Source organism: Protopterus annectens, chromosome 4.part1 (assembly GCF_019279795.1).
Source record: "Protopterus annectens isolate FY-2018-M chromosome 4.part1, PAN1.0, whole genome shotgun sequence".
Classification (NCBI taxonomy): Eukaryota; Metazoa; Chordata; order Ceratodontiformes; family Protopteridae; genus Protopterus; species Protopterus annectens.
In genome coordinates this window covers 123,603,514-123,629,993 of record NC_056734.1, presented here as the reverse complement: position 1 = coordinate 123,629,993, position 26,480 = coordinate 123,603,514, and the positions used below count along the sequence as shown (strand labels likewise).

At 43.2% G+C, this 26,480-nt stretch overlaps 1 protein-coding gene across 4 annotated transcripts in view; it reads right to left on the bottom strand.

Moving 5' to 3' along the window:
• COPB2 (COPI coat complex subunit beta 2) overlaps positions 1–26,480 on the bottom strand; it is a 1,357,654-nt gene that overhangs the window by 1,199,128 nt on the left and 132,046 nt on the right. For all 4 annotated transcript variants that reach the window (XM_044070023.1, XM_044070026.1, XM_044070024.1 and 1 more), the window contains exon 5: positions 6,692–6,840. In XM_044070023.1, the coding sequence (XP_043925958.1) occupies positions 6,692–6,840 (149 nt within the window). The remainder of the gene's footprint in view (positions 1–6,691; positions 6,841–26,480) is intronic.

Here is a 26,480-nt window from a genome sequence, read left to right as displayed (position 1 = left end):
CTGGTACCAGCTGAATAGTCGCCACGCTTGAGAGAGAAAGTACTTGTTTTTGGGCCTCTGGCCACTGATTTGGGGGTAGGTCCGGCCAACCACTTGGTGTTGGCAACATGTGGAAGTGAAATCTGTATCCCTGGGGACACTATATTTAAAACCCATTTGTCCTGGGTAATGAGTTCCCAGTTTATTGCATGAAGAGCAATCTTTCCCCCTAAAGGGACAGTCAGAAGACAAGTGCTTGGAAATTTTGAAGTGAAGTCATTGAGACAGTTTACCATGGGGGGGGGATCTTGTTATTCCCAGACTTGGAAGTGGAGGCCCCCCACTGCTTAGTTCTGTGAGTCCCCTGGGACTGAAAACTGGGGTTTTTGCTGTGTTTGGGTTTGGCTTGAGAAGACTAGGAAGGGGCTGGAAAGGACCAATTCTTAGAGGGCCAGTGCCTACTAAATCTAGGAGGCTGAACTTGTAAAAAATCTTAACAGTTTGCATAGATTTAGCTTTATTTTCCATCTTTTTAAGAACTTCTTCAGCCTTGTTGCCAAACAGGTGGTCCTGATTTAAAGGAGCATCCAACAATTTAGCTTTAACATGATCAGGCAAAGATTGCTCTTTAAGCCAAGCATGCCTTCTAAGCACAGACCCAGTAACAGCAGCCCTGCAAGAGGCCTCTAAAGAATCAAAACCACATTGCAAAGTATGTTTTCCAACTTGTTCAGCAGAATGCATTAAATCCAGTAAGTCTTTATGTTCCACACAGACAGGAATCAACATAATTTTCTGTTTAAGCAGTCCGATAACATGTTGCTGATATTTTAACATATGAAATTGGCAGTTTAAAGCTCTAATGGCCAAGGCTACTGAACTGTAAACCTTTTTACCCCATCTATCCAGCGCCCTGGAGCCTCTATCAGACGGGGTAGGATTTTAACAGTAGAAGCCTTAATGCCCTTGGGCCCCTGTGAAATAGTCTCTGGATCTGCAATAGGATTTTTGAAAAGGAACTTGTGAGACTCAGGGACCCTGTAGTATCTGTCAGGTTTACTGGGAGCAGGAGGCAGGGGAACCAGGGGCCAAACTGGATTCCGAGAAGGCATCAACAACAATGTCTAGTACAGGAGGAATAGCCAAAGGCCTATGCTGAGGTAGGAGAAGGAACACCCTAAGCCTCTTTTTTGAATCAGAAAATTCCTGGCTTTCCTAGCGAAAATAAGGTTTCCCCAAAAGAAAAATCCTCAGGAGAGGAAGCAGAGGGAATAGAGTCCTCTGCATCAGAATCCTCATAAGTAGGTAAGGAGAAATCCAGGTTATCAGAAGAGTCAGAAAAAACATAATCATGATCATAAGATTCATAATCAAGCTCAGCCCTAGGCCTCTTAGAAGGGGGAAGGGTTGGCTACCCCTGATTAGAGTTATTAGGTTTTCGGCCATTTTTATCATTTGTTTTTTAGGCATAGAGGCCTGAGCATGTGGCCTGGACATCGGTTTTTTTAGACATGGATCGAGATTTAGGCTTTAGTAATGAAGGAGGCGTCGATTTGATATGCAAGTCCGTAGGCCTGAATACACCCTCAGAAGCCAGTGTCTGCACAGCGGCTCTGGACCCATCCAATGTAGAGACATCATCCGCGGGTTCAGTAGTTGAAGCATCTTGTGGCATACCGGACTCCGAATGGGTCTCAGTAGAGGCCTGCGAATCAGAAGTAGCGGGTATCAGGGGCTGCGAAAGCGCCTCACTGAGTACCGGCGAACTGGCGACTGGCTTAGGAGAAGCATCGTCGGCAGCTTTGGACCTCGGCGGCCTGTCTCTGTCTTTATCTTTGCATTTTTTCAGAATCCTGGTGGCTAACGGACGACATTTCTGGATAATTAAACAGAGAACCAAAATATTTAGAGGCGAAAATATACCGACGACGGATAGTGTGCTGATTAAATAAAGCACAAAACAGACAGCAAGGTACATCGTGGTCAGGACCTTGGCAAGGAATACAGTAAAAAAGAAAATCTTTATGAGGTATTTGCTTTCCACAAGTAATGCAATTATTAACTTTTACTGACATCGGTAAGGAGCAAGAAAAAGTTTCCCCAATGGGGTACTTAGCTTTTAGTTGAAGACTTCGGTTCTGAAACACGAAAATGAAAATTTCAGGAGTCAGCCGACCGGCACTTGCGAACTGCTTCTGCTTCGGGCAACGCACGGCAAGACAGACTGATGTAATGGCGTCGGCAGCATGTTTTATACTCCTGACGACCTAACGTCATGGAAGAAGGGACAGCAACCGACGCAGGACACAAAACTTTGTTAATCAGGCCGACTGAGGGCAACCTGCAAGCAGATTACCCAAATGTAATGACTGCAACAGTGAAACACGAAGAACATTCACAGTGGCTGGACTCATACAGACCAATTTTAATGGTCAACCAAAACTGACAAAAATTACCGGACATTCTCCAATCTTTAGCAACGGACCAAAGCAGGTTACTCAACTAGCAAAAATGTGGCAATTTACTCTGCACAAAGTGGTGTGCTGTGTCAATGAGTTGTTACATTTAAAAGCCAAGAGATGGATGTGGATCTAATTTTTGAAGCATTAGAAACTATGTAGGACTGTGCGAGTACAAAACTAACTGGTCTAAAACAAAGGTGCTGACCCTGAACTTCAAACGGAGGAAGGATTTTCAAAGAATGTTCTTCTGTGGAGCTATGACTGGATACTATACCTAGATATTGACACTGGCTAGATGATATGGAAGATGGTTCAATTAATGAAACCACAAAATTTGGTAGAATGCCTTTTTGGCAAATCATAAATGACTGGACCAATAGGTTGAAAACCATTTACCTGAATGTTCACTTTGACTGAAGGTCCATCTAGTCACATATGGCAAAGCTGCACAGCTCTGTAACAAACAAGTAGAAATATAGGAAAGTTTATCTAAGATCAATGTTCCTCATGTATAATCATTGCTGCTGTGGTTTCTCCTCGTGGGCCAACAATGACATCCTGTGGAGGCCCCCCCGTAGAAGTGCAACTGTGAAGTTAGTATACTAACATAAGGGGATATCAGGGTTGGGTGGGGTCTGGCTTGCCCTACTTGCAAACTCCTCCTGAAACATTACACCTTGGGTGTCTTTTTACAACATGATGTTTTAATCAACAGGAATTCAACCAAATAGGTATTTATCTAAAAGGGGTTTCAGCCACAGGATCCTGTCATTTGTACTTCAATCAAATAAGCAATCAACTAAATGCAACATACTCTGGTTAACATATAATGCACTTACACAGTCACTCTTCTGATATAAAAACATCACAGAACTGGCTCCAGAGAATATACAAGGTCCATGCTATTGTTACCACATATCTTATAAGCACCCTAGGGAATAGCTCTCTCCTCAGGTTTCACTCCAGAAATAACAGTGCTATAATAGCATACATCTGGGCAAGTGAAAAAGACCAAAGATGGTATGGAAAAAATAATGTAACCGCTAAAGTTTGGAGGACTAAGCTGTATCACAAGGAAAGTATCATAAAGGTGTTCTATAACAGCACGGTGCTGGATGACTACTAAGTTGTGGGAAAAACATGTTCAACATTAAGCTAAGGGATAGAAAGCCAATTTTTAACATTAGAATACTGTGAGGTAGGCACTAGAATTTACCTCCTTACTGATGACAATACAAACAGTGGCTTGGTCATTTAGAAGTGGGGGCTGTGGTCTGAATTCAGGAGTTGAAATGGAGTGAGCCATATGATGATATTCAGAGGAGAGGGCCACAATGTATTAGACGGATCAATGGGAAGCATTACTGGTTCCCCTTATTTCAACCAACTGGTGGCATAGGATACGATTATGATTTAAGAGGCCTCGAGGAAGGTAATTTCATGAGGTGAAGGCAAATCCCCACACAGCCAAGGAAATTAAAATGAATTTCGCACTTCACAGAGAAAAGTGCCCACAGTGAGGTTTGTGGGGAGAACCACTTACTAGTATGAAGTGAAAGCAATACATACAACCACTTGACTGTCATTAGGAGTGAAAACATAGACTCGCTTAGAAGAGTGGGAGTAAATACTTCAACACTGCAGAAAGAACAATGGACTCCAGTGGGAGTAGGAATAAGCAGATCAATACCTTGGTAACAGCTAAACTCGGAAATACTCCTCGAAAATAGCAGCACACGAACTTTTAATACATAAACATATTTGAGCGCCTTCTTCTTACTAGAAGACTTCATCAGAATAAAATCATTTGTTCTTGATTTAATTTACACCAACTAGTCAGAACAATAAAAATGCTTTTCCATCAAGTCACCATTTTTAAAAGTAGTAATGTAATATAAATATTTAAAACATTCTTAGTTAAAAAAGGAGTTTTACTTGATGGAAAAGCATTTTTATTATTAAATGTATTAGAATTGTTGTTAATGTAAAGCAGGAAATGATGTAATACAAATATCCAATGGAATTTAATGAACTGTGACTAACTGCTACAAATTAAAATCAAGAACAAATGATTTTATGCTGAAGAAGTCTTCTAATAAGACGAAAGTGCTCAGTCAAATAAATTTTCTTGTTAAAAGTTCGCATGCTTCTATTTTTGAGGAGTGTTTCACAGAGTTTAACCATTACCAAGGTATTGATTTAGTTTTATTAGTTTTTTTTACCCTGGCTCCAGCATCACTAATGGTAGGAATAAGCAGCCTTAACCAGTTGTAGTTTATGTTTAAAAATGACATGAATGGTATGTTTTGCTTCTGTGGAAATAGTCGTATATGTATTTTTTTTAGGCTTCTACACCAAGATATGATGTTAGCTGCATTCATTGCATACACCTCTCATCTGTCCAGAAAACTGTGCAATGTCCCTGACTGGGTTTCACACACACATTCACACACAGAACTTTAGCACAATACTGCTGCATATTTCATACACAACTCCAATATGCACATCACAAGTTGTCTCCGTGATTTATTCCCAGCACCATCTTCATTTCATCTTCACTCTACCACCCTACAAACAGCTTCAAGAATAAACTTTTGTTCCCTCATAACCTGCCCTAGAGTTTCTTACTAGATTTTCTTCAGAAGACAAACACCCAACACATTACACATTACTTAAAGAACTGAAACAATGCACCAAACTTCACACCTTTGCCAAGAGCAAGTGTGTGTGTGCTTGTGCAACAATGTGACACACAGCTTCTGTGAACATCATTACAGTGCTTTATAATTTCATATTCATAGGCAGTTTTCAGTCAGACTGATCCATACCATTCACTAACTTCTCCTACATTCAAAAAAAATACCTGTATGTATATTTCCACTCAAAAACATTTGCAAAAACAAAAACCACACAGTTGTGATCCAACAGCAATATCACCAGCAAAATAAATTATATACTAGCAGAACCCATAAAACTGTCTTTCGGCTTTTCCCGGTTAGGGGTCGCCACAGCGGAACTCCGGTCTGCTAATGACTGTCAGTGAATTTTTACAGTGTCGAGTTGCCAACCTTCAAGGAAGGCACAGTCACACACGCTCGCACCTACCTGCATGTCTTTAAATTCTTTCGACCATGGGAAGGACATGCAGACTCCGCACAGAAGACGCTCCAGCCGAGAATTGAACCGGAGAACCTCTTGCTGTGAGGCAACAACGCTAACCGCTGCACCACCGCAGCCTAGCAGAACCCATACTATTCATGGTTTCCAAAACTTATTTTACTTCATTTATTGAGAGATTGCTTTTGTTAACTGGAAAAGTCAGAATAGTAGGAAATCCCTTTTCAGCAGAGTCATGGGAAGAAAATCTGCACAAGCTGCAAACATATTCATACGGTGTGACAAATTGTCTGAGCATATAGTGATGAGGAGGAAAATACAATGACTGTTTTACCATACAATAGTGAGAAAACAAAAAACACATCCAAGACACACATGAAAATCAGTTTATAAACATATCCTAATCATAAGACAGACAATACAATGGTAAGAAAAAATCATTCAAAGGTGGATCAGAATGAGTGTTTGTACTAACAAAGCTTAGACTAGAGTATTTTGGTACAGTGAACCTTCATAACAATGCAAAGCTGAGGCGGGTACAGTACAGTGTATGTGGCCACAAGCAGATGTAATAGCACAGGATAAGATTCAAGATTACGGGCTAAGTAGTGACTTTAGAGCAAGATTTGTTTTTTTTACAGTATAGGGCCTCATCAACATCAACATTGCTGCGATCTGAACTTCCTGCTGAAATAAAATTAAGGGTAATCCTAGCAAGGATTTAGAATTCTAACATCATAAATTAAACCAATAACTTGGACATCAGTACTTCACTAGAAAACAACACCCTAGTCCTCAGAATTGCTTTCATGCACTGAACTAACAACTTAACATGGCAAAGGGCAGAGAGTATTCCACAGAGAAATACAAGGAGACGAAGCAGGACTCAATGAAAAACAAACAAAAAAAAAAAGATAAAAATGATTGGAAATCAGAAGGAATTATAACAATAAAAACAACCATGAAGGTAAGAACAGGGACAAATCACTTCAACAATGAAGAATCCAATGGAAGAATGCTCACTGTAAAGGACAACTGAAACTTGGTGCAAATGTTAGTGCATCAAAATTACTTAAAAGGACAATTTTTAATATAAAATATTAATGGCACAAAACAGTAAAACTAGAAAGTACCTTTATAGTCCTGTCCAAAGAAGCACTAGCAAACTGGTTATTATCTTTAGGATTGATGACAATTTGCATAACATAATGCGTATGTCCTTCAAATACTTGAGTACAAGACCACTTCTTTTCCCAATCCCATAGCTTGATAAGCATATCATCTGTGAAGGAAGAAAAGCAGAAAGTCTGAATAATTCAAACAATTTCAAATATTAACAAATGCACATAGACGTGAACACATGCACACGCACACACACAAAGCTCGCAGTTCCTTCATGTTCTTTCTGGAAAAAAGCAAGATATTCCTCTATTTTTTTTTTCTTTTAACATGCAACGCCAACGAAAGTACTATTTTGTAAGAACTTACCATAGAAACAGATGTTAAAGTAGATCAGCGTGTTGAAGTACTCCTGACATCTGGACATCAGATGTAGAAAATCAGACTTTCAACCTCACTTCAACTTCAATATAATTTACCATCCCGGAGTGCCAGACATCCATCCTTTAGGGATATCAGGGTACTCTCACTATAAAACATCAGGCAGCAAATGAATATGCCAAAAAACAAAAGAATACAAGGTGAAGGACCATATGAGAAGGCAAGAAATGTGGAAAATGCATAAATATTGTTGCAAGTATAGAAAACTTCTGGAAGAACTTCATGTTGATCAGGATCAAATGCAGGAATGGTTAAGGAGAGGCAAATTCAAACCAAGAGATGAAAGGTTAATATTGGCGGCACAAGATAGTGGCCTATGTACACATTGGTTTACAAAGTCCATTGAACATGTGAGAGAAAGGGACAAATGTAGGATTTTTAAAACAGAATTGGAAACAGTTGCAAACCTGTTTGCTGGCTGTGACATACTAATGGCACAAGCACTGTATACTGAAAGGCATAACAATGTTGCAAGACTGTTAACACTGGAAACATAAGCCACAAAGCATAATAGAAAATGATGAAGTCTACATCACATGGGATCACCCATTACAAACAGTACAAAAGATGAGATGCTAGAAAAAGTACAGTTTTGTACCTACCATAAATGTAGATGTTCATGTGTTAATACAGCTGCAGTCATAACAGATGTGGTTCTCCTGCAGTCAGGCGGGTCCTCGGTCGGCCGAATTCCAAAGTCTAGGTCCGGCGTCGGTTGTCGTCGCTTCTTCCCTGACGTCAGTGCGACAGGGGTATAAAGGAACCAGCCGATGCCATTTTCTTCAGTTTTTCTTGCCCCAGATGTCAGGTGCCCCCAGAAGGAAGGCAATACATAAATTTGTGTGATAATGCAGTGCAATATAATAAAAATACAGTAGTTGCAAGCAAATACATCATAAATGAAAACCCCAAACAGGTTGTATGAGGATGTGTTAGCCTATAGGCCTGTCCCAAGAGGGGAAGGAGGGAGGGAAACCTGGACTGCAGCTGTATTAGCACTCAAACATCTACATTTATGGTAGGTACAAAACTGTACTATGTTCATCGTGCATACAGCTGCAGTCATAACAGATGGGTAGAACCCCAAAGCTAAGAAAGGGGTGGTAGGCACTAGGTGGAACTAGGAGGAGCCAAAATGCCCTGCAAGACTGCAGTGGCAAAGCCTGCTGCTCTAGATTTAGAGTATAATGGTAGGTTGTAGTGCTTGGAGAAGGTATGCACAGAACTCCAAGTGGCTGCTTCCAAAACATCCTTGGTAGGAACTCCTCTGAGGAAGGCTGCAGAGGTGGCTGCGGCCCTGGTGGAATGAGTTCTAATGCCTGTAGGAACAGTTTTGCCATGAAAGGAATAGCAAAAGCGTATGCAGTGGGCTATCCATTTTGAGATTGTCTGTTTGGAAATTGGCTTCCCTTGAGCTCCTACCGCATAGGCCACAAAGAGCTGTTCTGATTTTCTGAAAGGCTTTGTTCTGTCCAAATAATAATGCAGTTGTCTGTGGATGTCCAAGGAATGTAATAATCTCTCCCCTTTGTTTTGAGGATTAGGATAAAAAGTAGGTAAATGTATGGCCTGATTTAAAGCTACCCTGGATACCACTTTAGGCATAAAGGACGGGTTGGTTCGTAAGGAAACTCTGTCCTGATGGAAGATGATAAAAGGCTGGACAGCCATGAGAGCCTGTAGTTCTGAAACTCTACGAGCTGAGGTGATAGCCAGAAGGAAAGCTGTTTTCCAGGATAAATATTGCAAATCTGATGAGGCAGCTGGCTCGAAGGGAGGCAAGGTCAGTTTTTCCAGAAAGAAATTAAGATCCCAAGCAGGTATTGGTTGTTTCCTTGGAGGCCTTAAATTCTTAGCCCCTCTGAGGAACTGTCTTAAGAGAGGGTGAGAGAATAAAGGTGTATCAGTGTTGAATTCTGCAGAAATGGCTGAGGCATGGATTTTGATGGAGGAGAAAGAAAGTCCACTGCTTAGCAGTTCGGCCAAATATTGTAGTAAATTCAGTTTTCCAGGATCCTGGCCCTTCTTCTCAGTCCAGACACAAAAACGTTTCCATTTTGCGTAGTAAGCTTTTCTAGTCGATGGCTTTCTGGTCTCCAAAATGACATCCTGCACCTCCTTGGAAAGTAGGGCCTGTTGTGATGCTAAGGAATCTTCCATGCGGCTAGATTGAGTGTTTTTAGCTGGCTGTGAAGAGTTTTGAAACTGTGCTGAGTCAGAAGAAGAGGCATTAGAGGCAGGGTCCATGGTGGGGAATGCGCCAGGCTCCTCGGGAGTGGGTACCAGTGTTGCCTTGGCCAGTCCGGAGCAATGAGAATCATCTTTGGTCTGTCTGCTTTGGTCTTTAATAGAACTTTGGGCAGCAGAGGAAGAGGCGGGAAGGCATAAACTGTCATTGATGTCCAACTGAAAGAAAGAGCGTCCACTCTCCAGGCCTTTGGATGGAAGATCCTTGAGCAGAATTTTGTCAATTGATGATTCTTGTGGGAGGTAAAGAGATCCATGTCTGGCCTTCCCCATTCTTGGATTATTTCTGTAAAAACTTTTGGATGCAATTTCCATTCGTGTGGATCTGTCATATTCCTGCTTAGGTTGTCTGCCAGTGTATTTTCCTTGCCTGGCAAGTACTGTGCTTGTAGTTCCATTTGTAAGTCCATGGCCATGTTCCAAAGTGACATGGGCCAGTCTGCATAGGGGGTAAGAATGTGTTCCTCCCTGTTTGTTTATGTACCACATAACTGTGATGTTGTCCGTTCTTATCAATAGTTGACCTGGTTGTAGAAGGTCCTTGAAAGCTATAATAGCATTTATTACTGCTAGCATTTCTTTTTGATTGATGTGAAGGTGCTTTTCTATTTGGGACCATTTGCCCTGAATGCACCGATCTGTCATGTGCGCCCCCCCCAGGCGTAGTCCGAGGCGTCTGTTGTGATGACTTGATTTGCTTGAGGCTTGCTGAATGGAAGACCTGTGTTTGTTTGACATGCTTGAGCCCACCACAGAAATTCCTTTTGCAGACATGGAATTAGTGGTATTATTGTTTCCAAACTGTGGCTGTGTTGAGACCATATGTTTTTCAGGTACCATTGTAGTTTCCTCATATGCAGCTTTGCACATGGGATTAGTAAGATGCAAGATGCCATGAATCCCAGAGCCTGCAGGATTTTCCTTGCAGTCAGCCTGATGCAATTTGCTAGTGTTCTGAAGTATTGAATTAGTTGCCCCTGCTTCTCTGGCGTGAGATAGGCCATCTGGGTGTTTGTGTCCAAATTGGCACCCAGGAAAATTATCTTCCGAGAGGGTATTAGCCTTGATTTCTTTTTGTTGACTGTGTATCCCAGAGAGTTCAATAACATTATTACATAAGCCAGATGTTTCAGTAGAATGTGCTTGCTGTCCGCTTGGATCAGGCAGTCGTCCAAATAGGGGAATATTTGTATCCCTTGAAGTCTGCAGTAGGCAATTACTGATGCCAGGCATTTCGTGAATACTCTGGGCGCAGTAGATAAGCCAAAGGGCAATGCAGAGAATTGATAATGGGTTGAACCTGCAAGAAATCTGAGGTACCTTCTGCAATTTTGTCTGATTGGGACATGCAGGTATGCCTCCTTGAGGTCCAATGTTACCAGCCAAGACTCCTTGCCCAGCATGGGAAGAAGTTGCTGTAGAGTGAGCATCTTGAATTTTGGTACGAGTAGAAATGTGTTTAGGATGGATAGATCCAAAATAGGTCTCCAATCTTTTCCCTTCCTTGGCACCAGAAATAGCCTGGAATAAAAACCTTGACCTTGTTCGTGCGTAGGTACCTCTTGAATAGCTTTCATGTTTATGAGATCTGTAATTTGCCTTTGTGCCTCTGCCCTTTGATTGTGTGACAGGTTTGGCCTGCCTCTCATTTTTGGAAGGGTGTGAAAATGGAATTTGTAGCCTCTGTTTATCATGTCCAGGATCCATTTGTCCTTTGTGACAACATGCCAATTTTTTGAAAATAATGCTAGCTTTCCTCCTAAGGGGGCTGCCATTTGAGACCTGGTTGGCATGCAAAGGGGAAAGTCATTGGGTTTGCTTTCTGAAAGATTGCGAGTTGTCCTCACCACCTCTTTGAGTAGAAGCTTGCCATTGTCTGCCTCTATACGATCCTTGGGAATGTCCTCTGCCCCTCGGGCGCCTGTATCTGCCTCTTTGGGGTCTGTCTGTGGCAGGAAAGGACCAATTTTTGGAAGGCCAATTTCTACTAAAACGTGGGGGTTGAACCTGTAGAAATTCTTTCACAGTTTGCATTGATTTAGCCTTTTCCTCCATTTTCCTTAATACCTCCTCAGCATTAGCACCAAATAGTACATCCTTTTGAAGAGGGGTGCCTAGTAATTTAGCTTTGACATGATCAGGCAAGGCTTGTTCCTTGAGCCAGGCATGCCTACGTATGACTGATCCTGTAACAGCAGCTCTACATGAGGCCTCTAGAGCATCAAAACCACATTGTAAGGTATGCTTACCCACTTGTTCTGCACTATGCATCAAATCCTGCAACTCCTTCAAGTCTGGTTGTTCAGGTTGTGACATTTTACTTTTCAATTGTGATAACAAAAACTGTTGGTATTTTAGCATATGAAACTGACAGTTTAAGGCCCTCATGGATAAGGTAGCAGAGGTATATACCTTTTTTCTCCACCTTTCTAAGGATCTGGAATCTCTCTCGGAAGGCAATGGATTTTTGGCAATGGAGGCCTTAAATCCCTTGGGGCCCTGTGAGACGGTTTCTGGGTCAGCAGCATGGCTTTTGTATAGAAATTGGTGTGAGTCAGGAACCCTGTAGTACCCGTCAGGCTTAACTGGAGCTGGAGGTAGAGAGTCCGAGTTAAGGCAGGCCTCTGAGTAAACATCATCTAGGATGTCCAAGACAGGAGGTATAGCCAGAGGCCTGTGTTGAGGTAACAGAAGAAATTCCCTGAGCCTTTTCTTGGAATCTGAATAATCCTGGCCTTCCCAGTGGAAGTGTTCCCTTAAGGTATGCAAAGTTTCCCCAAATGAGTAATCCTCAGGGGGTGATACAGAAGGGATGGACTCCTCCGCATCAGAGTCTTCAAAAGGGGAGTAAGAATGTTCCTGATCATCAGAGTGCTCTGAAATAATGGAGCCCTGATCAGAGGAGGGGGAATCTTCCTCCACTCTGGGCCTTTTGTCCGGTGGGGGCTGAGAACCTCTGATTAGAGTAATTAAATCCTCAGCCATTTTAAGCATCTGTTTCTTAGGCATGGGGCCTGGAGATGGGCCCTGTGTAGCTGGTCTCAGAGTGCATGGTTGCTTTAGATTTTGTGAAAGCCTTGATGGAGAAAGAAGAGGAAGGTCTGAAGATACCTTGAGTGGAGGTGGACCTGTCCACATTCTGAGTTTCAACGTCGAGAGGGGCTTCGGTATCTGTAGTCAGGGTGTGGGCCGAGGAGCCTGCGACCTCGGGCACAGGAGACACCGTCAAAGAAGTGTCGTCGGTAATCAGGGGCTGCGTAGGCGCCTCGCTGAGAACCAGACCACGTGTAGTCGGCTTTGGCGTGGTGTTGGTAGAGGCCGCGGACCTCGTGTGTCGGTCCTTGTCTTTGCGTTTTTTAGACAAAACCGGAGTCGGAGTATCCGACGACATAGTATAGTTAAATGCTTTCCCAAAATAATGCTGGGTGAACTCCGCCCGACACTTAATAGTGCGTTTGTTGAATGTAGCACAAAAGCGACAGACCGAGACGTCGTGGTCTGGGCCTAAACAAGGTATAAAGAGAGAATGGAAATCCTTATGCGGTATTTGCTTCCCACAAGAAACACAATTATTAACTTGTCTGACATCGGTCTGAGGCAAGAAAAGTTTCCCCAACGGGGTACTTAGCTTTTAAGAAGACTTCGGTTTCCAAATTTTCGTAATCTCAGGAGCTGGCCGACCGGCACTTGCGAACTGCTTCTGCTTCGGGCACCGCGCGGCAAGAAAGACTGAAGAAAATGGCGTTGGCTGGTTCCTTTATACCCCTGTCGTACTGACGTCAGGGAAGAAGTGACGACAACCGACGCCGGACCTAGACTTTGGAATTCGGCCGACCGAGGACCCGCCTGACGGCAGGAGAACCCCATCTGTTATGACTGCAGCTGTATGCACGATGAACATCCAGACACAGTGGTCCATGAAAAGTAGACAAAAGTAACATTGATCACTGAAATCGCCACACCCAGTAGCAACAGTATCTTGCATACAGAGAGACACAAAGTCATAAAACATCAGGATTTGCAGGCAGAAACGAGAGCAATGTGGAAGAAAGATAACCAGACAGTTCCAATAATAGTAGGAGCAACAGTTCTTAAAGAATCTATAATTATACTTAGATATGTAACCAATACATGTAACACCGTACGAACTGCAGAAGGAGTCATTACTGTGCACATTGCGGATGCTGCAAAAAGCATTTCTGGCTGACAAAGATTGAAACAATACTAATTTCATGAAATTTAATTGTACTTTGACTTAGGAATGGGGTAGATTCCCATCAAGGTATTAGATACCCAAAAGACTTGGAGAAATTAAACAGCGTAAGACAATATACTATAGACCGATATAACAAAAGTAAACAGGATATATTATTCAGCAGCTAAATTAATAAATGAAAGTTCTATCACAAAAACACAGGGTAGTAAGGGAAAAGAAGGGGAGAAATCTAATACCATCATGGAAGTATCGAACAGAAAAAAACTATAAAGCAATTAAGACAAGAAGTGTTGCTGTTAGAAAAATATAGAAGAGCGAACAGATCAACAAAAACACTAAGAAAGACAGACATAATAAAAGCAATACACAGTATTAGAAAAGACCAGGATCTATCATGCACTATTGCAAATAAACTAACAATCTCAGCAAAGGTGGAAAAACGTAGAAGATACACAAATAAATATAAAGGAAAAGTACAAAATAAGCAATTTATTAATGGCCCAAAAAAGTTTTATAGAGAATTGGGAAACAATGTAAATGGAATTGAAAGACCACCAAAAAACGAAGAAATAGATACATTTTGGAGAAGTACTTATGAAGATCCTGTGGAATATTAACAAAGATGCTAAATGGCTAGAAGAGGGAAAAGAAAGAATAAGAAGGTTTAAAGGTAAAGGATATGGAATGGGATGAAGTAACAGCCAGAGAGATTGAAACAAAGTTAAGAAAAGCCTCTAATTGGAACCACAGGCCCAGATGCAGTAACTACCTTCTGAATTAAAGTATTAACATCTTTGCAAGAAAATTTAGCTAAGAGTAAGAGCAGGTTATATGCGCACCCTGCACAGACACCAACCTAGCTAACAGAAAAACAATGCTCCTACTTACGAGTGAATCTGTTAAATACGAGTACCTAATCCTCAGAACTGAAGTGGCCCAGAAGAACAAGAGCAAACCCAGGGGAAGTAATAACACATACATCCAGGAAGGGAACAGAAAGAAGAAAAAAAGCATAAAAAAAGACTCCTTGGCCAGAAGGAAAACAAAAAGTAACATAGGGTAGGAGGGAGGGATAGAATACCGCAACAATGAAAAGCAGGACATCTACTGTTAATGCAAGACCTTACTGTACCATGTCCTTTCTTATCACTGTTGCAGTATTCTTTAATATTGGGAGAGTAACAAAAGCCACTGTAACGTATAGGACAAGGAAGCCACAGAAGAACCCTCATACGAGCATTTACATCGATGCATGTAATCAGGAATACCCAACATAACTAAATCATCCTCCGCAAAGAGCAGCAAACCGGTCTAGTGGCATCTGCAATAAACTCTAGAACAAAAGGAAAAAAAATTGCTGTCTAGGACCAAGGAGGAGCAGGTGCCCATTTGGAAGCACTCTCTCCTTAGCCTGAACAAGCAAATAAGAGCACTAGTGAAATCTTCCAAAGCAAACTTAACAGTCCAAATTGGCTACATCTACTAGAGAGACAATTATAAGGCCTTCTTCACATATATCCGCAATCTCAAAGGAAGCACCAAGATCTGCTCAGAAATGGTGGTCAAGGATACCTCATACACAAATGCCATAGATATAGCAAAGTTGCTGGCTGGCATTCAGCAAAAACTTCACCACTCTGCCCCCCCCCCCCCCAATCAGTAAATCAGGACATCCCCAGTACCTGCCCCTTCTCCTTATATCTAGGGAACAGGTTATCGCTGGTCTCTCAAAAATTACTGCCTCCATGGGACTCAATAACATCCCAGGCTGCATCCTACATGAACTCAGGCAGGAACTTGTAGCACTATTAAGTGCTCTATTCAACCAAAGCCTGAGTACGGGCTTTGCCCAGCTGAGTGGAGGACAGCCACTGTAATCCCTTTATACAAAGGTGGAGCATCCACTGATCTGGGAAATCATAGACCCATCAGCCTAACTAGCCTGATCTGCAAGGCCATGGAACTGATTATCATCGACCTCATTAACAAGGACTTTGGCAACCTCCAAACACTCGATACCACACAGTTTGGCTTTGTCAAGGGGAGGTCATTTCTGTTAAATATGGCTGACTTCTTTGAGACCATCACCAAAACCATGGACAAGGGTAATACGGTGCATACCACTTACCTTGACCTGGCCAAAGCTTTTGACACTACTACCCACTCGACCATAATAGATAAACTCTCACAACTATACATCAATCCGTATGTTACCAAGATGGGTAGCAAACTGGCTCACTAATAGAACCCACCTAGTCAAAAAAGGGGAAGCCACCTCAAGCAGTAGACCCATAAGTGTACCCCAGGGTTCGGTCTTGGGGCCTCTGTTATTTGGGATATACTTTTCTGAGGTGTAGGCCAAAACCAGTGGGGTATGGCTAACCAAGTTTGCAGATGACTGCAAGTTGGGGACTGTCATCAATTTCCCTACTGATGTAGACATCCTCCAAGAGAGCCTCACCCAAACAAATGACTGGTGCCAGAAACATGGCCTCAAGTTGAATACCAAAAAAATGCATCATCATCCCCTTTGGGGAGAGTGATGTCACCACAAATTATCACATTAATAACATCCTAAGCAAGTAATCAGTCGTGAGGATTTGGGCACCCAGTTTGATAGAAACTTGACTTCTGACCACCATGTTCTTCCAGTTGTACGGAAAGCTTTCTACGTGGCCCACCTCATAAGTAAGATTATCTCATCCAGGGACAAGCATGTCATAACATTTCCATATTCTTCCCTTCTAAGGCCCATTATTGAGTACAACGCCTCTTTCGGCATGTACCTCGCAAAGCACATGCGGCAGCTGGAGTGACCACCAGAGGTTCCTCACCAGGAGAATTCAGGGACTCAAACATCCACCATACACAGACAGGCTGAAAGCCCTATCCCTATACTCAGTTTCATACAGACTCCTCAGAGGTGACCTCTGTCTGGCATAAAAGGAGATCTTGGACTCTGCCTCCATGCGACTACTGCACATCCACAAGTCAAGCTCCACCCAAGTAACCCACACACAGGATCTCAACCTGGTCTGTGACATCAATAGGACTTGTTGGCAGGACAGATGTGTGTCCCACAGACCCCTCCATCTGTGGAACAGATTCCCTCTCCATGTCAAGCAGAGTACATCACTACCCCTTTTTAAGCACAACCTGGATAACTGGATGGGAAACAGAAAATACACTCCTGGTATTCCACCTGTGTCCCTGCTGGACAGGGGCATCGGGTGCTGACTTGTCTAAGCATGGGCAAACTCTTGACTAGGCTTATAACAGCCTCAGAGTCAATAGTGTAGTAACTTCCTATGAAGGATGGCTCTGGCAAAACCCACCCTGGCCCTAGAAATGACATCCAACTTGTAAAGTTTGGTGAAAAAGGTGAACAGAAGACCAAGTAGCAGCTTTCAAGATGGATCTATCCAGACCCTTGAAAAAAAGCACCAAGAATGCAATGAAAAGAATAGCAAGAAGAAATGGCCTTAGAAATCCATGATGTGACTGTTTGCCAATGCCAATTTTCAGGCAAGAAAGGAAACAAAAAGCTCAGCTGTCTATGTAAATCCAAAGTGTGAAGAACCCTCTCACTAGGATTCTGTGGAGAAAGGGAAAAAAAAAAAAAAGATGATGAATGCACTGATTCAAGGGCAAATCATTAAACACCTTGGGCATAAAAATAGGATTGGTATGAAGACACCCCCTGTCCCTGAGAAAAAAAAACAAAACAAAAACAAAAAAAACAAAAGGCGGAACTGCAATGACTGCTTGAAGTTCACAGATTCTCTTGGCAGAAGTAAGATCCACTAAGAATACAGTCTTGCAAGTACAATGTTGTAGGGAAAAAGGAACTAGAGATTCAAAAGTGGACTGGGTCAATTTCACAAGAAGAAAATTAAGGTCCCAAGCGAGAAGAATAGACTTTATTGGAGGCTGAATGAGAAGGCCAACTTTTGAAATTTGTTTGACTTGAAGTCAAAGGAGGATTTAGAGACAGACACGCAGAAATGGCTGACAAATGAACTTTAACTGATGAATATGCCAAACCAGATTTCAGCAACTCGCACAAATAAGAAAGGACCGCAAGAACCCCCACAGAAAAAAGGTCCAGGTTGTGCTTGAAACATCAAATAGAAAATCTCTTCCATTTAGTCCCATATGATCTTCTAGTAGTGGGTTTGCTGACCTCCTGCAGAATCCAAAGCACGTCCTCAGAAAATTGGTGCGTAAAAGAAATCAAAACCCTATCACCCAAAGTGTCAATTAAAGGGAGGGCAAGTGATGGTGAATGACCGATCCAATGTCTTGTGTGAGAAGATTCATCCTGTGAGGTAATTTGTAATGACTGCCCCTGGCCAGATGAAACAGAAGGGGGAACCAGTGCTGTCTGAGCTAAAAGGGAATCACCAGCAAGATTTTGGGTGTGTGCCACATAACACAAGCTCTCAGGTCACTCCAAGGCAAGTACAAATATGACTCAGTCATTGTCCATGCTGGTGTGAATGACCTGAGACGTACCTCCCTGGACTACATGAAAAGAGACAGAGGAGCTCTCTGAGCATGTGGCCCACGCCGGTATGACCCTGACCTTGAGTAGCATCTTACACTCACCAAGAATGATGCCACAATATGAAGACAAGATGATCAATTTCAACAACTGGCTTAAGTATTGGTGTCATTCAAAGGGGATCCAATGCCTGTCAGCCTGGGATGACATGCTCGACAAGTCACGATGCTTCGCTAGGGACGGCTTGCACCTGTCACCCCTGGGCTTTCCGATATTGGCAAAGGCTCTTGCTACCCCCATAGTGCCTTTTTTAGGCAAGGCTCAAAAGACAAACCCACCTCCATAGGTATCACAAGGAATAAGAAACTAAGAGTAATGCTACTCAACGCCAGAAGTCTAAACCTCAAGATGCACGCACTCGAAACTCTCCTTAGCATGGAGAACATCGATATCTGTGCAGTAACAGAAACCTGGTTCAAGGCTCCCGAGAGCACCCCAGCACTACCAGGTTATACCTCATACCATGCTTTTCGGCCCCAAAACTTGGACCGACCCACAAAAGGAGGGGGAGTATCAATATTCGTGAAAGATACCCACACATCCAGGTTGGTGGCACAGCACGAAGCATCAGAGACTATCCATGTGCAACTAACCGTGGGTAAAACTGCCTTCCAGTTTATAGCCTGCTTCAGACCACCCTCCCTAACCCAGGAACCCCACTCGGCCTTCCTGAGAACACTGGAAAATATGAAGTTCTCTCCAGACACCATTATATTGGGCGACTTCAACTACCCAAACATAGACTGGGAGCATTACTCTAGCTCCAACACCCTAGCCCAAAGGTTCCTAGAATTTATAAACTCAAATGCTATGGAACAACTGGTTACCACTCCCACAAGAGGGGAAAACATACTGGACCTGATCATCACCAACATGGGGACTCTATGCTCCAGACCAGAAGTGTATCCCTCACTGGTAAGATCAGACCATAAACTAATCTCACTGGATATTCACATCCCGACACCACCCCCTGCCCAGAAAATCACAGTGAAAAACTTCTCTAAAGCAAATTTCACACTCCTCAAAACCGAGGTGGAATCCTTCAAAGCCCCGGCCTGTGGAAAATACGCCCAGACCACAGAATCCTTTATAAACGCATTCTATGAACACCTTCAGGAATGCATGGATCATGCGATCCCAAATAAAACCAAGACCCAATCCTCCAAAGGCAGACGTCCTGTCTGGTGGACCCCAGACATAAACAAACTATACAATAGAAGGAGGAAGCTACTAAATGATAGAGCAAAATTCCAAAAAGGGAAGGCATCTCTGATCAGTATTAGCAAAAAACTACGGGCACTCATAAAATCGTCTAAGGCCAGCTTAGAGAGAAAAATTGCACAGGACACTAAGGATAATCACAAGGCTTTCTTTAGTTATGTTAGGAACTTGGGTGGTAATTCCCAGATATGCTCAGAATTAGTCCAAAATGACAAAAAATACACCGAACCCACAGACATTGCCAACATCCTAGCTGACAGGTTCAGCGCAAACTTCTACCCCCCCCCCTCCCCACCAAAAGGGCAAATATCTATCCCAGCAGAGTGCTGCCCCCCTGACATCTCGGATGCTCAGGTAAGAGCCGCCCTCTCCAAAGCAAAAAACACAGCATCAATGGGACCAGACGGTGTCCCGGGCTGCATCCTACATGAACTCCAAGAAGAGCTAAACCCAAACATAAAACTACTGTTCAATCTCAGCCTTACTACAGGCTATGTACCCAAAGAGTGGCGTACAGCAACTTTGGCCCCTCTCCACAAAGGTGGTGCCTCAACGGATCCTGGAAACTATCGCCCCATAAGCCTGACTAGCTTGGTCTGCAAAGCTATGGAAAGGATCATCATGGACCTCATAAATAAAGATATTGGGGACCTACAGACACTGGATCCTACCCAGTTCGGCTTTAAGGGCAGATCCTGCCTCTTAAACCTGGTTGATTTCTTTGAAACAGTCACCAAGGCCATTGACGAGGGGAAGGTGGTCCACACAGCCTACCTGGACCTCGCAAAAGCCTTCGATACAATACCCCACTCGGGCATTATAGATAAGCTCACCAGCTTAAATATAAACCCCTATGTCACTAGATGGATTGCAAACTGGCTCAAGGACAGAACCCACATGGTTAGAATTGCTGGAGCCATGTCAGACTCCAAACCAGTTACAAGTGGCGTCCCACAAGGCTCAATCCTGGGACCTCTCTTGTTCAGTATATATTTCTCGGAGGTACAGGCCAACACGGAAGGACTGTGGCTGACCAAGTTCGCAAATGACTGCAAACTGGGCGCCATAATCAACTCTCCAGCCGACACAAGCATCCTCCAAAGGCCTCATAGAAACACACAACTGGTGCCAGAGCCATGGCCTCAAGCTAAACGCCAAAAAGTGTATAGTCATCCCCTTTGGCAAAAACAGTGCCCACAAATTACCACATAGGTGGTAATCCATTAAGTACAGAAGAAGTAATTAGGGACCTGGGGACCCAAGTTGATAGCAATCTCTCATTTGACAACCACGTGGCCAAAGTAGTTAGAAAAACATTTTATATAGCCCACTTAATCATGAAGGGATTCACATCTAGATCAGGGGAGGTCATCGTGCCTCTTTACTCATCCCTCATCAGGCCCATAATTGAGTACAATGCCCCTTTTGGGATGTACCTTACCAGACACCTGCAGCAACTGGAAAGACCCCAAAAGTACCTCACCAAGAGGATCAAAGGGCTCAAACAGATGCCATATGCTGCCCGGTTAAAGAAACTCCAGCTCTACTCAGTGGCATACCGCCTGTTCAGAGGCGATCTGTGCCTGACGTATAAAGCCATGTCCAACCCGGAATTAATGGACATGCTGTACCTCAGAAAATCCAAATCCTATCGAGCTACACGCTCGAGAGACTTGAACCTCCGCACTGAAATAAATAGGACATGCTGGAGGGACAGATTCATAACCCAGAGGCTCCCTTCACTCTGGAATAAAATCTTGATGAGTGGATGGGAGATCGTAGGTTTACCCTGGGTATCCCTTCTGTGTTACTGTTAGACAGAGGCACAATATACTAACCTCAAAAAAGGGCATAGCAAAATTAATTTAAAATGGATGGGGAAAGTCAAACACATTCTGGCTAGGCTTATAAATGCCCTAGGGCAGATAGCCTAGTATGAACCTATGAACCACATGATCTTCTGCAGGACCTTTGGTAGTAGAGGAAGAGGGTAAGCATACAGAAACATCCCCTCCAAAGAAGGTAATCCACTTTCCAACCCAGAGGACTTGGCACTCTGGAACAGAACTTGGGGAATTCTTCTGCTCAGACGGGAAGCAAAAAGATCTAACTGAAGGGTATTCCACCAATATGCAATGTCCAGAATCAACTCCTGAAAAATGTAATCTCCCTGAAGGTACTGTTGCAGCTGTACTTGCTAGACTAGAACCAAAGTCTTCTTAAGACACAACTGCTGAATCAGAGAGACAGAGTTTCGCATGACTGCATCTGCAGTCTGTTTAAAGCACCAAATTGCACACTGATAAATATATTTTGCAGCACAATACTATTTCACTATAAGAACAGTTAGTAATAAATAACTTATTTTTATAACAAGACGTACAGTTTACAAATTTAATGTGCAAAGTTTTTCCTTCCCAACTGATGCGGACGATGGCTTTATGGCCTTCCATTCTCCAGTTACCTCGGAACCTAAGTTCCTACCAAATACCTCTAACAAAGTTTAGTATACAGTCTAACAGTCACGCACTTCCGATCCTGTTTTTCCTTTTGGTATCTTTTTTGGGCTTAATATGGAAACATCTGTTCTGCTGATACTTTACTTTTCAGACTTAAGGAAATGTTTTGTTCTGTGAAACCATTTCTGCTGATGTGAGAATGCACGCAATCAAAATAACAGAAGTCTGAAAGGAAACATCTTTGAGAACCAAACTGCTCAGGAGATATCGTGTCCATTAATAGATGTTTTTTGTTTTTCACTTATTTTAGTCAGAGGTATGTCACACAGTATGTATGGATGCCAATGTTACACTGTTGAGCTATATTCATACATTTAAGCAAACTTTTTATTCTATGCTTTATCTTTCAGCATATTTAGAGCAGAATTAAATTCAATCTTTTATTCACAATTCAAACTCTAACAACTCCCTGTGAAGCAACCATTTTTGAAGATTCGTCCTGGACCTGCTCTGACAGTCTACCACCAGACTGTGCTCTGAAAGAATGTAGACCACCTGAAGAACCAAGTGAAGGCAGACTGCAAAATCCCAAGCTTGAAGAGCCAGCCTGCAAAAAAAGTACAGTTGTGTACACTTACCATAAATGTAGATGTTAGAGTGTATTCACTGTTGCAGTCATCACATTTGGGTTATCTGCTTGCAGGTAGCCCTCAGTCGGCCTGATTATCAAAGTCTTGGGTCCTGCATCGGTTGCGGTCTCATCTTCCATGACAACAGGTAGTCAGGGGTATAAAGCATGCAGCCGACACCATTACATCAGTTTTTCTTTCCCCAGATGTCAGGTGCCCCCACAATTGGAAGCAATTATATGTCATGTTACCCCTCCAACAAAAAGCAAATACACCAGAAGCTTAAATACACCAAACAAGTAGGAAAGGTAAAGCCAAGAGAAGTCAGGGGGCTGGAGGGAGGGTAAGCAGGACTGCAATAGTGAATACACTCGAACATCTACATTTATGGTAAGTGTACACAACTGTACTAATGTTCATGTTTCACTGTTGCAGTCATCACATTTGGGTAGATTCCCAAAGCTAAGGATGGTAGGAGGTAATCAGATAACATTAGGACCAGCTATAAGGCCCTGCAAGACTGCAGTGGCAAAGCCAGCTCTGGATTTAGAAAAAATTGGCAAGTGGTAATGCTTGGTGAAGGTATGTACAGAACTCCAGGTAGCAGCTTCTAAGATGTCCCTGGTAGGGACACCTTTGAGAAAGGCTGTAGCGGTAGATGCAGCCCTGGTTGAATGTCATCTTATCCCCTGTTGGGTAGGTTTTCTATGGTGCTTATAGCAGAAATTAATGCAATGGCCTATCCACTTCGAAATGGTCTGCTTTGAAATGGCCTTCCCCTCTGCCCCTGCAGCAAAAGCAACCAGCAGCTGTTCAGATTTCCTGAGAGGCTTAGTCCTGTCCAAGTAAGTTGTCTGTGCACGTCCAAGGAGTGCAGTATTCGTTCTCCTTTGTTCTGTGGATTAGAAAAGAAGGTTGGCAAATGAATGGACAGATTAAAGGCCACACTGGAAACCACCTTGGGCATAAAGGCGAGATTGGTCCTGAGGGACACCCTGCCCGCATGAAAGATGATGAAAGGCTCCACTGCCATGAGGGCCTGCAATTCAGACACCCTTCTTGCTGAAGTGATGGCTAGAAGGAAAGCGGTTTTCAAAAAAGGAATTTCAACTCTGCATTTGCAGCTGGCTCAAAGGGGGGTAAGGTGAGCTTTTCCAATACAAAGTTAAGGTCCCAGGCTAGAGTAGGGGCTCTCCTGGGTGGTCTTAAGTTTTTGGCCCCTCCGAGGAATTGCTTCAGCAATGGGTGAGAGAAGAGGGGTGGCTCTGTACTGTAATGTGCTGAAATGGCTGAGGCATGAATTTTGATGTAAGAAAAGGAAAGGCCCTTGTGAAGCATCTTAGTTAAGTATTGAATAATATAGGAGGTAAATTAGGCACTACCGTGCCCATCCCCTGAGTTTGGCTCCAAGAACAGAATCTTTTCCATTTTTCAGCATAGAATTTTCTAGTACTAGGCCTCCTTGCCTCAAGAATTACATCCATCACTTGCTTACAGAGGGATGGTAATGGAGAGATCAGATAATTAGCCAGGCTGCAAGGTTCAGGGTTTGAAGGTGTGGGTGCAGAATCTGGCCCTCCGGCTGGGACAGCAGGGCAGGGGTCTGAGGCAGGTGCCATGGAGCCAGCAGTTACACACTGCGCAAGAGGGGGTACTACCAGTGTTGGCGTGGCCAGTCTGGTGCAATCAGTATTGTCCTTGGTTTGTCCTGTTTGATCTTTAGTAGCACTTTGGAGAGGAGAGGCAGAGGGGTAAAGGCATAAACTGATTTTTCCAAGTGAAGGACAGGGCATCCACTTTCCAAACTTGTTTGTGGAGAGTCCTTCTGCAGAATTTGTCCAATCTGTAGTTCTGAGAGGAGGCAAACAGGTTTATCTCTGGGCTCCCCCATTTGTTTCTCAACATGATGAATATCTTTGGTTCCAGTTTCCACTCCTGTGGGTCCATGAGATTTCTGCTTAGGTCGTCTGCCAGTGTATTTAGCTTTCCTGGCAGGAACTGAGCCTGTAGGTGCACTTGGTAGCTCAAGGCTGTGTTCCACAGAAACATGGATAGTCTGCAGAGAGGGTATGAGTGGGTTACCACCCTGCTTGTTTAGTGGTGGTTGTCAGTCTTTACCAATACTTGTTCTGGAAGAATGTGGTCTTTGAAGGCTGTCAGAGCATTCTGTACAGCTAACATTTCTTTTTGATTGATATGCAGGTGCATTTGACTTGGGTTCCATTTGCCCTGAATGCACTGCCCTGCCAAGTGAGCCCCCCATGCACAGTCTGATGCGTCTGTTAGGGTTTGGGCGGCAGGGGGTAGAGTGAATGGTAGTCCCTTGTTTTGGTGGTAGGCCTCTGCCTACCAAAGGAACTCTATCTTTAGACAAGGTATGATAGAAATCATCGATTCTAGATCCTGAGAATGTTGACACCATTGGATTTTTAGATACCATTGTAGTTTCCTCATATGCAGTCTAAAGAATTAGTAGAATGCAAGAGACCTTGAACCCCAGGGCTTGCAGTATTTTCCTTGCAGATAGCTGGGTCTTTGTGGCCAGTAGGCTGTCAAATGAACTTGTTTCTCTGGCATGAGGTAGGCCAACTGGAAAGTTGTATTCAAGCTTGCTCCCAGGAATACAATTTGTTGGCAGGTTACAAGATGTGATTTCTTTTCATTTATGGTGTACCCCAGAGAAGTTAGCAATTTCTTTACAAATGCTAGATGATTTAATAGTATGTCCTGGCTTTCTGCCCGAATTAGACAATCCTCCAGGTAAGGGTATATTTGAATATTTCTTTGCCTGCAAAATGCAATGACTGGAGCTAGGCACTTTGTGAATACCCTGGGCACAGTAGATAAGCCAAAGGGCAGTGCAGAGAACTGAAAGTGCATGTAGCCTGCTCTGAAGCGTGGGTTTCTTCTGCAAGATTCCCTTATTGGGATGTGCAGGTATGCTTCCTTTAAATCCAGTGTTCCTAACCAGGCATTTTTGACTAGCATGGGAAGCAGCTGATGAAGAGTTAGCATCTTGAATTTTGGGATTACCACAAATGTGTTTAGGATAGACAGGTCCAGGACAGGATGCCCGGAATGGTCTTTTCTGGGTGCCAGGAAAAGTCTTGAGTAAAAACCTTGTCCCCATTCTTCTTCTGGGACAGGTTGAATAGCCCTGATGCTTGAGAGAGAACTTGCTTTTGAGCCTCTGCCCACTGATTTAGGGGTAGGTCTGGCCAACAGTTTGGGGTTGGTAAGGCGTGGAAGTGGAATCTGTATCCTTGGGAAACTATATTTAAAATCCATTTGTCCTGGGTAATGAGTTCCCAATTTTTGCATGCAGGGTGATCTTTCCCCCTAAAGGAACAGTCAGTTGAGCAGGGCTTGGAAGGCTTAAAGTTAAGTCATTGAGACAGTTTACCATGGGGGGAGTCTTACTACTCCCTGCTTTTGGTAGTGGGAGCCCCCCCCCCCACTGCTTAGGCCTTTGAGTACCTTGGGACTGAAGCCAGGGTATTCTGCTGGTTCTGGGTTTGGACTGAGAAAGCCTGGAAGAGGCAGGAAAGGACCAATTCTTAGAGGGCCAATGCCTACTAAATCTGGGAGGTTGTACTTGCAGGAAATCTTTAACAGTTTGCATAGATTTAGCTTTTTCCTCCATCTTTGTAGGTACTACTTCTGCTTTGTTGATAAACAGGTGGTCTTGATTTAAGAGAGCATCCAGTAGTTTAGCTTTAACATGATCTTGCAAAGATTGCTCCTTAAGCCAAGCATGTCTTCTCAGTACAGACCCAGTGACAGCAGCCCTGCAAAATGCCTCTAATGAATCAAAACCACACTGCAAAGTATGTTTTCCAACTTGTTCAGCAGAATCCATTAAATCCTGTAATTCTTTACTTTCAGCATGGTCCGGAATCAACATAATTTTCTGTTTAAGCAATCCAATAATATGCTGCTGATACTTTAACATATGAAACTGGCAGTTTAAGGCCCTAATGGCCAATGTTACAGAAGTGTATACCTTCTTACCCCATCTATCCAGCG